Source organism: Crassostrea angulata, chromosome 6, assembly GCF_025612915.1.
Source record: "Crassostrea angulata isolate pt1a10 chromosome 6, ASM2561291v2, whole genome shotgun sequence".
In the NCBI taxonomy this organism is placed as follows: domain Eukaryota; kingdom Metazoa; phylum Mollusca; class Bivalvia; order Ostreida; family Ostreidae; genus Magallana; species Magallana angulata.
Window position 1 is genome coordinate 54,144,596 of NC_069116.1, and position 14,092 is coordinate 54,158,687.

Here is a 14,092-nt window from a genome sequence, read left to right on the forward strand (position 1 = left end):
AAGCGTTCTCGCATGTTCTCTATGCCAGACTTAATATTTAAACAGTGAATTTTAATTATGACGATAAGTACCCGAAAAACCGTAGAGGATCAATCAGAAAATGTGATCTGAATTTTAATCCTATTTAATATTTCACTGCAGATCACTTGACTGAATTTTTAATTCGCGACACGGCCCGCTGTTAGCTCCCGACTTGTGGTTTGTCAATAGCAGTGTTAAATATACTAGCACGGTCCACTACACAGTAACCGGAATCAAAACAAACGGCCCATGTGCCCGTAGCGCGTCCATAGAAACTCGCAGAACGAGGCTCTACTTAGCCGCTATTATCAAGTCACAGTCCTTTCTTTAAAAATCATGGATTAATCGTACCATCACTGAGTTTCTCGGGAAAATGATATAGAGGATCTTTACTTTATTCCTGCCTTTTCCAGGTAAATTTTTAAAATAATTTTTAGTTTTATTTCATTTATCGATAATATGAATATATGTTATGGTAAGTTCTTGAACATATTTGTCTAAACCTGTAGCGTGTTTAAATCCCGTGCTGATAAGGGTGATAAAACTTAGTCGTTTCACACTCGAAATGAAAATTTGGGGACAATGATTTAAGTGTCTCCTACTGTCAATGGTTGATTTATTGGCCTTTCATTCCTTAGATCGTTTTTACAAGAGGCTGTACAAGCGGTTGATTCAGCAATACACGCTGTAGTGTGTTTACGTTGCCGCATTATTACGAAGGTTCTAAAACCGACCTGTACAGGAGAAAATCCTTCGGTGGGATTTACGGTTGAGAAGTCTTTCCCTTTTTAATCCGCGGCAAATCTGAAATGTCAAACGACTCGGAGGCCGCTCAGCCGTTTGTTGAGTGGAGACATCGAGACGTCTTGTGATCTGCTTGCCGGTGCTATGTGCACTAAATGCTGGCCTCTCGTACTTTAAAGATACTTTTTTTCTTTAATCCGAAATTCCCCCAAATAAACCAAATCAAGAAGAAACTTTAACAGCGGGGCTATAGGTGAACTTTACACAATGCCATTCAAATTAAAAACAAACAACTCTGGAAAAGTATTGACAATTCTTTTTAAAAAATTAAGAGACAAGTGGGACAAAAATTAAATGAGAAAAGTTCAAATGGAAGCGGAGATTTAGGTCTCCGAACAATCGCTTTGTCCTGTGAAAGTTCTTTAATCCTGGTGGATTATCTTGTCGATAAACTCATTATTTATTTAGCCACATGTCAAACTTTTTATTGTGAAATAAATTTCATTAATTTACACTCGAGTTTTAATATTTATATATAGATAGTTAGCCCGAATTTATTAAAAGTATGCAGATTGTTTGACAGTTAAGAGGAGCACATTTAGAGTTTTATTTGATGACCAGGGTAGTGGGCCCAAAAAGCCATGCCAGGGAAAACAGTGAGGTAACAGTATACGTATACTTTACTTATATTCATCTGAAATGTGCAACCTTTATTTAGATACATGCACATCGTATACATTCAAGCGGTTGACCTATGCGCAAACTTTTCTCTAACAGACGTTGCACGGGGAAACACTTTCAGTGTTGGCGCTTTTTGGACGCGAAATTTTAAAACCGGCGTAGACGATGGTGTCCTATCGTACCTAGTTATCAGCAACTCAACAAGAGTAACAACTCTGTGTACATATTCTTCATAAATATTATTCCAAACCGGGTCCGATAAGCCATTTGGCTCGAGTGGTTTTGGGGGGACTTCTTCGGATTACATTGAGGGTCCACTCGCGGGGTGACCGTAATTAGTTAGGGGGTACCTGATAATGCCGTCTGTTTGTCCTATATTAACATTTAGCGATGTAAGTAAACAGTTAGGACTAGGAAGGGAATATGGACATTGCTTGCATAACTAAATATGAAGAGAAAATACCCGAGTTGACTCCCCCAGCTCTCTATTTGCTCTCTATCGGGGTACTTTGACCCTATAGGGAAAGAGGGAGAGACAACGGTCGCCTACTGTATATGACGAGGACATAAGCTAACATTTTTGTAGCCTTCGGATTTAAACCCCCCGTACAAATGACTTTAAACTTCGATTTGAAAATTAAAAAGAAAGGGCAACGGTTAATGTCCCCCCATTAAGTGGGAATTGAATAGGCTATCACTTTTATTTGGCTTGTTTCCATTGACAACTAACTATCGACGAATAAAGAGGTCCGGTGTATTGTTATAGCTAATTAATTGAATTTCAATAGATAATAACATCATGAAATATGGATTATATCACCAATGTTCTCTGTATCCCGGGTACAGCTGATTGTCATTGAACAAGTGTGAGGGTAGATCAATACACTAATACGAAGAACCCGTATGTAGAAGGACAGTGATTCCGGCGGTGGCCGTGTTGTAAATGTGATTTTAAAAAAATATAATTGCACAAAAGAAAAATTAGGCTTCTTGGTTAAACAAAATTAGTAAAAAAAAAAAAAACCAACAAAAAAAACAAAGAGTAGTCAATCAGCTGTTTCCTTTAACACCCCCATCTCTCTTCGCCCACACTTAAAACGGAAAAAGATCTTTAAAAAAATGATTTAAACAATTTTATAGACGGACATGTCATTCTTTATTCATTAAATTTAAATTTAAAGAATAATAAAAACAGGAAAAAAATGATTTGATATGTGATATTGCGGTTGTTAAGGCTATTTGGATGGTTGTACTAAAGAGCTTTGCCTAATATGTTGTCTGCTATAGTTTTCAAAAGGAACCGTGTGTTATTTTTATATATAAAAGTGTTTTGATAAATCTTTACAATCCATAAATCTTGACGTTCGTCTCTAGCAACGTATGTAAACTGGAGATTTTTATATCGTCTGGATTTTTCATGGCTGCGTTAGTTTGCCGAGTTTATCATAACGATGTGTTATTTTATCTGCTTAATGCTTTTATCAAGGTCTTTTTACATTATATACTGCTGTATTCAGTCCCAGATTAAACTTTGAATAACTTTGTAACCCGGACTTTCCTATAAAATTTCCACGGTAATGTACAAAACGTGTTCAATTCCTTTAGAGACATAAAATCGTTTGCTTCAATTTAGAGAAACGCGACAGTGTAATGAAATAGACTCGATGAAAAGCAAATACCAATTTCAAATGTTTCAACATTGACTTCAATCGATCACAAAAAGTTTAAAAGGGTTTTATAATAAGAGAAAAATATAATTAAGACAGGCTGAGTCTCCAACTGTTGAGAAGTTATAGATCCTTTAGTTTAGTAGGGACTTAATGAGAAAAGAATATTGTCCCCGCTATGAGGCGCTGAATAACGTAGTTGTCATTTGAAATAAAAGTTTAGACAAACCTTTCAAAGAAATCGGCAAAATGGGCTACAGTTTTTGTAGAATTAATCACGACGGTTCTATCATGGTGTGGATACATAGTGACAGGACAAACAGAATAATCAATTGATTTATCAATATCCCTTTAGGTCTAATAACTGAACCGTCCTCACGTTGGAGGATTTCCAGCCATTTTATACTATCGTCTGCTTTATTACCGCCCTTTTCTCCATCATCTGTCGATACGGCGGTTGCTCCTGCCATCATTTTCTCGTTTTCAGCAGATTAGAAACTGATTGCTAAGAGAAAGGCTTCTGTTTCATTTTAATACATTTACGCATGCGTGATTTGTCAGGTAAGACAAACTGCACGAAAGGTAAACTATTCTTTACTTGTATTTGAAATAATATAATGAATTGATTAGAACAAAGACATATGAAAGAATTATAAATATATCAATTCCTTATTGGTATTTCAATTACTGATAACTGTTCTTTTGCAAGTACTTTGATCTCAAATATAGTACCGATATGGAAGCGAGAAAGGTTAGAGTGGTCATCTTTTAGCAGTAAAAATGGTATCTCGTGTACAATTAGTGCCTGGTTAATGGTCCAGAAAAATATTAAAATTGGTCGAGATAAAACGACACAAAAAACCAACGAACAAATTGTTATCGGAAATCCGTGCTTTGTAAGCCGTAAAATTCGTGGATTTTAATGTCTAATTTGATCAATATTTCTGTCCTTTTGTTTCTCAAGTTCAGCCCAGTTGTTGGCGTACCTTTTCTAGGTGTGGCTTTACAGGTATTACAGAATCTCTTCAACTAGTTCTTGCAAAGGTAGAACTAGAAATATCTCTCTCTCTCTCTCTCTCTCTCTCTCTCTCTCTCTCCCCTGGGGTCTGTTGAGAGGGTTTTGTGTTTATTGGGTTGATATGGGACAGCTTTAGCTGACAATCGATCTGATATCCTATTACCCACCGACTGTTTATTAAAAGATTGCTGATAAGTTAATTAAAGCAATACAAAGGGGGATTCGTTATTTGGAATTCATATTGGAGTCGAATGACTATGTAATGCCAAATTAATTTGTTGGCTATTTTATGTTTGATGTAACGAGAAGTATTGTATTAATGGTGACGATTTGAGGACAGTTCAGAGGTTAAGGTTGTGAATATTGTGGAACCACCCGATATCCAAGCTTGGTTCACACGGAGATATTTCACGGATATCGAATGTTGTCGTGTTCACCATAGGATATCAAATGTTGTCGTGTTCCCCATAGGATATCGTAGCTGTAATTTGTTCCACTGAGAAATGTGGGAACAGGTGTATGTATGATTCCAATTGTATTAAACCGAATGAACTCGCTTTATTATGAACGAAATGTTATAAACGTTATTTATAACCTTCTACGGTTAAAATCTCAAAGCAGCCTTTTTGTCCATCAGTAATAGACCAATCTTTGAGAATTTGGAACAATCGGTACATATGGAGATGCATGGTCTGATCGTTTTTATTTTATAATTTTTGGTCTCTTTCAGATTTTCTCTACCAGCCATTATGAAGGAGCAGACCTACGGCTGGTATCCTTCACAGAAGGATGTGTACAAGGACCGCAGGATGGGCGCTCCTAATGCCTACCGTTAGTACTTTTTACTTACTGAAGTATCTATGTAGATCTAACAATATTAATCCTGGCTTATTGTCAGTACTAGGCATGTTTGTGTAAAAAGTATTCAAAAATCTAGTGAAGGCAGGAGCTCCTAATATACATGTATATATTTACTCTATGTCGAAGTATTTATAGATCTAAAGAAATACTCCCTAATAGGTGATTATTGTTAGTACGTATACGTTGTATACATGAAATATAATACAAGCGTACATATATTACATTTGAATATTGTTACTATATTCCTATAGCGTTTCTTCCAAGCATTATAAGCTTTAGAAGGTGTTTTCACACTTAAGCATACATGCAATACTGGCCCTTATTGTCACGGATAGATAATACCCTTATCTCTCTATAGTTGTCGATATTAATGTGCATAGTGATCCTATATTTTATAAAATAAGTAAGAAAAAGGAAAAAGGACGTCTTAAATTCTCATGTCCCGCTTTGATATGCAGTTTTTGACCATCGGGTTCTACAAATAAAAAAGAAAAAAAAACCATTATCTCTAAAATATATTCATTGTCTTCCTCTACTCTAAATCGTTTCAAACTATTAAAATTACTTACACTATTGAGGGGAGAAGGCCAGATAGGGATCTATATATGCACTGCTCGAAATAAGCTAGCGTAATAGTCACGAAATCTCCAGACGGAAAGCGGATTCCCGGCATGGGAATCAATGGATTTTGATAGATATGCACTATTCTATCATTTTCTGCCAGAAAACTTTTATTTTGAATATGAGATAGTGAGTGTTGGCATGCAATGCCGTCTGAAAGTATTCTTTATCGAGGGTTAACGGCGTGCCATGCCCCTGTTTGTTGTATAATTTATAAAGCACATAGCACCAACATGGGGATCAATATTTTTATCATTTTGCTTTATGTATACTAACACGAACACTTCCTTTGAAGTGAGCGAGAAATAATACTTGATTAAATACACAAACAAATGTATTGAATTGTTCATTACAGAGCTGGAGGCCATGTACAAATACCGGGACAGTCAGTACTATACAGCACCCAAACCACCGTCCCCTCGCACCCCAGGGGCATTCCGACCCTCACCCTCGCCACCAAAGCGACCGATGTCCACCGTGTCCTCTCAGTCCAGGGGGACAAAGAAGTCCAGCTCATCTTTACAGGTGAGGGCCAAGAGCGCCCCTATATACGACTTCAAACCTGTACAACGCCTTCAGATCCCCACCCCTCAGCAGTGCTGGGCAATGGCTACCGAAGAAACGAACTACACAATCCCCTCGGACCAGCCGGGTCCCTCCCCCGTACCTTACTCCTGGCCCACCCCACAGCCAGCCTCCCCCGCACCCTCCTTCCAGTCGGACCAGCTGAGTAAATACGACATCCGCAGCGACAGAATCAAAAGCGCCGTCATCAGGCGCGATAGACCAGCGGCCCCCACACGTCCCGTCAAATCTGCCGGTCCCTCACGGGAGACGACCCACAGATCGGGGTCCCCCATGAAGGCACTCAGACCAAAGACCCCGTCCCCAATAGAGCTGGAGGACATGGTCCCAGAGGAGACAGTGCCGACAGAAGAACTCTATGACGAAAATCTCAAGAAGTTTGGATGGAGGATGGAGGTACACGGTGATCCGTACAGAGTCAAGTGAGTACAACAATACATCCGTTGGTTATAGGCCACGTGAAAGTTGTTTTGCTTCTGATTTAAAGGGTACCTGCAGCCCAGCCGATGTGAAACATATGTTAAAGAGTTTATTTACCAAAATCTAATGCAAAAAACTGCATCGAAATCGGTGCAAAAATAACGGAGTTACGCCTCTTCAAAATGGCTATTTTTACCTGCTTTGGGAAATCTAATCAAGAGAAAACAGAATTAGGCGATAACGAGGCTTCAGCGGAAGTGACGTCACGAGGTCAACAGGAGGGAAATTTCCTATCAAAGCTATACAAATTAAATTCGATTTTTCAGCCAAAATGATTGATATAGGTCTGATGTTTTGACTTATCTTGTTATTTTAAGTATTGTAGATCTAGAAATTTGTATCCGTTATTATTTTATTACAATCGGATTTCTTTTAAAAGGATTTTAAAATTTGTTATTCTCGTCGCCTTTTTACCGATGAATACGATGTCTTTAAACGCTAACATAGGCAAATTCATGTTCATTATTCATTTTTTGATTACATAATATCCTTTCACACACGAGTGATCCGAGACAATGACACAGGTAAACAGGTAAACTAACGAAGCCACTGCTCCAGACACACGTGTATCTGGGGTATGTATACACAAGGTACACGAGTCTGGTGAACGAAGAGAGGGTTTCACACCTCTAGGCGGGTAAATTGATTTGGGTATAATTAGCTACTCAATTGTTAAAAGATAAAACAGAGAAATAAATTAGACTGTGTAAAATCAAGCATTCATCAGCTAAAACATGTGTATAGTCCGTCAATCAGTGATCAAAGAATCATGCATGATACTATTAAATAGTAAATCTAATGTTCGAAGTAAATGCCTTTATTGTTACTTATCTAATCTTATCACTTCATAATGACTAAATTTATAATTCAGCAATTGAAACCTTTTTTATGTGATCAAGTAATTATTTCGGAAGTAATTACGTTGTTCTTTAAATAATTTCTTATTTAATAAAGTGCAACGTTCTTTCGAGCGCTATGGTCAGCAATTAAACGCTTTATAACTCCGTATAGCTTAAATTGTAATACTGACAACGAATCATTATGAAATCTGAATAAACTGGAACATTTTGACAAAGGATGTAAATAAATGTAAAATTAAATTCCATTATCGTATTTTTAAAAGAATACGAGACAGACTTAATCATGCAGCCATCTTGGACTTTCGCCTTGATCCGTTTATAATCCCGTGTTTGTTTGTTAAAGAATGCATATTGTTTTGATTGTTATTGGTCCGATATCAATATTATTGAATAATCGGGCGACGTCATTTGTAATTTTATGCCTTATACGAGGAACAGACCCCGAGTTACCTTTTACGAAATATCATTATGTATTATCAATATTATTAATCAGTTAATAATGTCACTGAGAAATCATTCGAAAGAATGACAATATTAACAAAATATGTTTCTTATAACAATAATGTTTTGATTAATTGTCATTTTGCTACATATGGTGTGCATTTATATGTAAAATGTGTTACACATTTGACGAAATTCATGAAGCAAACAATTGTCCGAATTCGGCATTTTTGTTCGATAAAATACGGGTTAAACTCAAACAACAGTATAATTAGTCTTCCAGGGTTGATAAGGAAATAAAACCACAGAAAAAAATGTTCATACATCAATAAAACAATGCAAGAAAACGAACAGTTTTCATACGATATTCCTGTTTCTCATTCAGCGGCGTTGACCCCGTGACGTCACAGTTCATCTCGCGCCAAATCGGCTTGATTCAAAACTCGTTAAGGTATGAAATCGGGTTTTCCCCAAATATCTCGAAAACTACTTATGCGATCGCTGTAAAATTTTCAGGATGATGTTTTTACACATAGATCTCCATTATATCAAAAATTGACCGGCACTGCAGGTACCCTTTAAGTCAATTATATCATCAGCAATTATTCATATATTTCATATCGTATTTTTTATGAAAAACGGTTTATAAAAACATAAAATAAACAAATGTGACGAAATGTCACGGTTATAAAACGTACTGGACACGTTTTTTGTCAAAGTTGGTTTGATCTTTTCAGACCTACCACCAAGCGGCTTCCGTATTACGTACGATGTGACGAACCGGATATAGAGCCCGAGGGTCCCCGAGTACACATGGAGAATCTGGAGACCTTCTTCCTGAACACCATTCCGCGCAGGCCCGCCACCTTTACCATACACAAAGAGTGGGTGTCCGAAACAATCCATGCCAAGAGAATGGAGCTCCAGAAACGTGAGGGGATCAAGCACCGGTGGAAGAATTTCGCTTTCGTCTATTAACTCTTTTTCTTCCCTTGCTTTAATCTCCTTTATATATACCTCAGCTGCTTAGACCAAAATCATTCAACGGAATAGGTACACATTTGTCGATTCCTAGCAAAGGGGGAGAACTCTAAGGGTTATAGTCGAGTTTTGTGACGTAGATCATATATAGGTCTGTCGGGGGTTTCCGGTCCGGTCCTGTTTCCTAGACCCTCTGCTGTTGGCCATTAGACGTTAACACAGGAATGCGCATGCCAGGGATTCGAACTCACTGCCTTGCATCGTTTCCCATTACCACTGTGATCCGCTACACCATGTGTAGTATACTATATAAATCAGCGATGTCTTTCATACAGCTCCATCCAATCTATACTCTGGAAGTTACCAATATTATAAATTTTGTTGTTATGTACAGATATTTTTATTTTCAAATAAAAAAAATATCCTGATTTTTCATGAATGGGTATACATGTTTTTTTCTGTTTATGTCATAGGTATTTTTTTTCTATTTTTGAAATATGTATATAAAATAAAATTGTTATCAATTTCTGCTTTTCTTTCATTCACATGAACATATATACAATAGTCTGAGAAGAACCTATTCGTGTGTCGGGGGTGTTGAAGAACAATAACATGTTAACATTATAACGTTCTCTCTGGGGGGTATGAAAAGCAGCTTATGATGTAAACGATCTCAATAAACTGAGTCAATGATAAGAATAAAAGTTTAAAATCATTAAAGACACGAAAGTCGGCTTTAGTGTTTGCATTGCTACATATAATAGATGCACAGTGAATGGCAGACAACTTGTCTTCAATTTATATCGAGAAAAAGTTGGTTTCAAGCAATTTTGTTTCCATACATAATGTATGAGTGTCCAATTGGTATTCGATTTTTTGGCAAACAAGTCTTTATTTGGTATAAGATCTTGCACGCTTTCTGTCTTAATATCAAAATCAAGCTGCGATGTTGGAAAAACAACGTTCTTTAAAAAAATCACACGCTACTGGGATAGATAGAAAATCCCTGTCGTAAGTCTGTCCGTCTGAAGTACACTAAGAAAGAGGTCAGTGAATGTGGGCTGCTGGTATTAACCGATATTTTCTGGAGGTTCTCTAACACGCCACGTAGTCTGGGGGTGGGCCTATGACCGGTATGATAGAAATTGGAGATAGAACGATGTGTAGAAACAAGATGGAACGGTTTGCGATGCTGCCAACAAGCTTCCTGGACTTTTTGCAAGCCTTGTTGTAAACCTTTGTTTATTATGAAATACAACGGACCATTTTGATTATTCATATACAATGATAAAATTGAAAGCCGTGAAATAATTTTTTGAATCGATCATACGCGTGACCACCTGTTGATTAATGTTATTTGTTTGTTTTGTTGGGTAATACAAACTTTGAGTATATTTGTAGTCCTTTCTGATATAATTTATTTCAACAAATAACATATACAACATGGCTATAATTTAATGCCCTTTACTTTATTTGTTAAAATAAATTATATCGGAAAGTACAGCGTATTTGTTTAATAATTGGGTTTTTAATGATAATCAATTCATCATTTATTTTTCAAAAGCCAAATCTTATAGTCCTGCAATGCTTTTGGATATTACCTTTTTAATTTGTTTATGGGGTAAATTCAATTTAACAATAAAATCTGTTTTATAAATAAAACTTTTTGGAAGTGTCTTGTTTCTATCCAGAATACGATGATATCCGGTATTTTTCGATATTCAGAGAACATTTTTTAGCATCAGTTTTAATGGAAAATGTTACAAACACATTGGATATATTTATACACTGTATAAAATTTGCATGGTTTAATTTTTTTTCAGACCGACCACCAAACGGGTTTTATGCACTTTCTAGAAGTTCTAATTGGTTCTTTCTGTTACCATATTGACCGAAATGTTACTAGGTTTCCCACTTTTGAAGCGTTGTCGATTTACATCAGCTCAGAGCCTATAACAACTGCGTAGTTTGGGACAGAATTTTGGTTTTTACACAAATAGCGGATTTGCCGTTAGAATAATTTCCCTGTGGTTTTCAACATACATGTAGGATAAAAGTAGATCAATGTCACTAAACAACTATAATTTGGGAGAGAAAATAACCTTACCCATACATCTATATAATGTTGTATATCTCCAGTCCCATACTACATTGTAACATTCACAATCGAGCTGACCGATTTTTTTAATTTATCTAAACTAGAATTCGTACATCGGCATTCTTGTATTGGATGAGAGTTGGCTTCAGAGAAAGAGGGATCCTTTGGGATTGTTGACAAGATCACTAAAACTCTCTTAATTCATTTTATACTTCGATGACCTCTAAAGACTGTCTCATTAAGTGACCTGTCTTACTGAAACATAATATTCCTTTCGAACTTCATTGAAATTAAACATATCAATTATGGAAATTCAATCTTTAACTTTTCAATCATGATTAAATACGGATATCTTTCTGATTAGGGATAATAGCATAATGCACTTATATTTTGCGATATCTTCTTCTTCGTGTTCGAAGTAATTGAAATACAGACTTTAAAGGCTTATTTATAATCAACAAATTCCTATTAACAGGTTTTACTGTATGCGCCAAGAGCTCAGTTTATGTAAACTAAGTTTAATCAGAAATGAACAATCGCACCCCTACGATACACCATACACGATTGTAAAACGGTCAATAGAGGATTATCAATACAATATACATGTATACAGATGGTTAGTGACCACTGTTGCTCCGTCAAGCGCTCAGCATTTGAGACGATGAGATAAAAGTTTGCAACAAAATCGTGTAAAACTGATGAAATTTCCAGTATTTATTACATTCATCTTTGAATCATTAACGATAACACTGTCAATGGATAATAATAATAACAATTTATACAAATCACGAATCTAACATGGAGGACAATATACAACGAAAGTTCTGTTAACAAGTTCATGACGGTGGGAAAGAACGACCTGCATGAAAATGAATTGTTCTCACTGATCAATATAGCTACTGCCATTAAAACCGGTATAAAAAATCCAAATAAAACTGCAACAAATGCATTTCTATTGAGGAATGCAAAACAGAAAATGTCATTAAAAACGTCTTTCACATGTGTCAATTCTGTTTTTTCAGGGTGACTATAGAGTCCATAGTCAGGACTACAGCTATTTTACATAAACTGCAAAGAGAGTGGACAGCGAAGTACACCAAAACTCACTGAACAAAACACAATGCCCACTTCTTGCCATCGCCTTTCCACGTTTTGCAAATGTCCACCCACTAATGGCTTTGCCTACATAGAGTGTAGATTGTCAGCTCACACTACGCCAATATCTGCCAACACTGTCAATATCTTTCCTCACCTTGACAACATCTGCCCACCCTTTGAATAACTTAATACACTATGCCAAAATAACCCATCTAGTGCCAAAATCAGCTCACACTCTACCAACATCTGCCCACACTAGCAAATGTCTGCTTACACTGCCAAACATCTGCAACACTATCAACATCCTCCCACATTATGCCAAAATCTACCCAAACTTTTCATCTTCCTTCAATATGTCAACTACTGACCACATCTGACCACACTATGCCAACATCTGCCCATCCTTTCAACTCATACCCACACTGTGCCAACATCTGTCAAAACCATGCCAACATCTGCTGACACTATGCCAAAATTTGCGGACACTTTCTGCTCACACTATGCCATTATCTGCCCACTATTTCAACATATGCTCACACTTGTTGTCAACGATTGCCCACTCTCCTTGATGTACCTCACCATTGTTGTAATCCTAACCTGGATAGTCCCATCATTACATAAGGTATGTCGGAAAGAGTTACATGAAGTCAGGTGTCTTTACACTAATACCTATCTCTTAATAAAATTTTGGCATCTTACAATGTTCTAGTTATCAACTTAATACATACATAATTATGACATTGAAGGCAAGTAAAAAACATGTTTGAATGAGACAAAGGATTTCATTGCATGTTCTTTTTCTTTCAAATCTATGAAGGGTCCCAGGCAAAACAGTGGAATTTTCCTGTACATGAGACTAGTCTTTTTTGTTCATTATGTTTAAAACATGTCATAAGCTAGCAACAAAACAAAAGCATTAGTTGAACACAAAACATGATCACTAACTACCTACTTTTCCTCCATTATAATGACTTCAGTGAGTCTAATACTCACTGTACAACAGGTTTTTTTCTGCAGGTGTAAATGTTTGCATTATTATCCAAAATAGGTTAATTTATTTTAATCAATTACATTGTACCGGTACATATTTTGTGATTTCTAAATCATCTGGCTTTTAGAGTAATGTTAAGCAGTTCTCTGTTATCTAAATTTATTGCACTTGAGATGATGATGATGCAAAATCTTCTCTCCAGAAAAATTTTGTTTAGGGTCGTATTTCATCAGTTTTTGCATTGGTTACCAGAACATTTAAAAGTCTCATTGATCTAACATCTCTGAAGATAATCTCAGAACATATATTCTGTTTGAAAATCTCCAAACTCCATTTAAAACTAACACATGCTGGAACTCTCCTACACTGGAATCGAGTCATAAGATATGTAGTAACAATTTAACAAAAATAATCAAAGTCAACAGTGATAAACTATTAAAAAAAAAATAAAATAAAAACAACATATCTGGAGCTTCATAGAATTGTGTCTAAATGGAATGAACTGATGATGAGCAATAACACGGATGATCACAAATCATATCTCTAAAAAATAATCTGGATTAACAAAGATATTAACTGACAGTTTTTTCTCACAAGGATACATTATCAACAATGACACAAAATCACATCAACTAATAATTGCACATAATTAGTGATTTTTTTTTCTTTATACATTATGTTAATCATGAAACAGGACTTAGATTATCTTTTACTGTATGTAATGCATTATTTATCTAGTGGTCCTGGATTTTAAGAGAGAGGATTCAAACATTTCATAGAGACAGATCTATATCGCACATCCTCTCGGCTTTACCTCCCTTTGAACAGCGACTGTGATCAATAAATCTAAATCATTTGTTTTCTATAAGCGTTTGTAGCTTGTGAATCAAGTCCTGGGCAATCTTTAACACCTGTTTAGATTTGTGTCTCTCTGCCATTTCTGGA

The 14,092-nt window shown here is 36.2% G+C and overlaps 2 protein-coding genes across 9 annotated transcripts in view; one reads left to right on the forward strand and one right to left on the reverse strand.

Annotated features, from left to right (window-relative positions):
- Window positions 1-263: 263 nt before the first annotated feature.
- On the forward strand, window positions 264-9,484 carry LOC128189768 (uncharacterized). 4 transcript variants are annotated; one of them, XM_052861517.1, is made up of 4 exons: window positions 264-434; window positions 4,862-4,962; window positions 5,969-6,620; window positions 8,717-9,484. In XM_052861517.1, exons 2-4 carry the CDS (start codon window positions 4,881-4,883, stop codon window positions 8,955-8,957), a joined length of 975 nt encoding a protein of 324 aa, XP_052717477.1. In that variant the 5' UTR covers window positions 264-434; window positions 4,862-4,880; the 3' UTR covers window positions 8,958-9,484. The 4 variants fall into 4 exon arrangements, with proteins under 4 accessions (XP_052717477.1, XP_052717474.1, XP_052717478.1 ...); XM_052861514.1 differs by lacking the exon at window positions 264-434 and adding an exon at window positions 1,316-1,426; XM_052861518.1 differs by lacking the exon at window positions 264-434 and adding an exon at window positions 3,526-3,674.
- Window positions 9,485-11,757: 2,273 nt separating this feature from the next.
- LOC128186717 (small G protein signaling modulator 1-like) overlaps window positions 11,758-14,092 on the reverse strand; it is a 35,358-nt gene continuing 33,023 nt past the window's right edge. For all 5 annotated transcript variants that reach the window (XM_052856577.1, XM_052856576.1, XM_052856573.1 and 2 more), the window contains exon 24: window positions 11,758-14,087. In XM_052856577.1, the coding sequence (XP_052712537.1) occupies window positions 13,999-14,087 (89 nt within the window). In that variant the 3' untranslated portion in view covers window positions 11,758-13,998. The remainder of the gene's footprint in view (window positions 14,088-14,092) is intronic.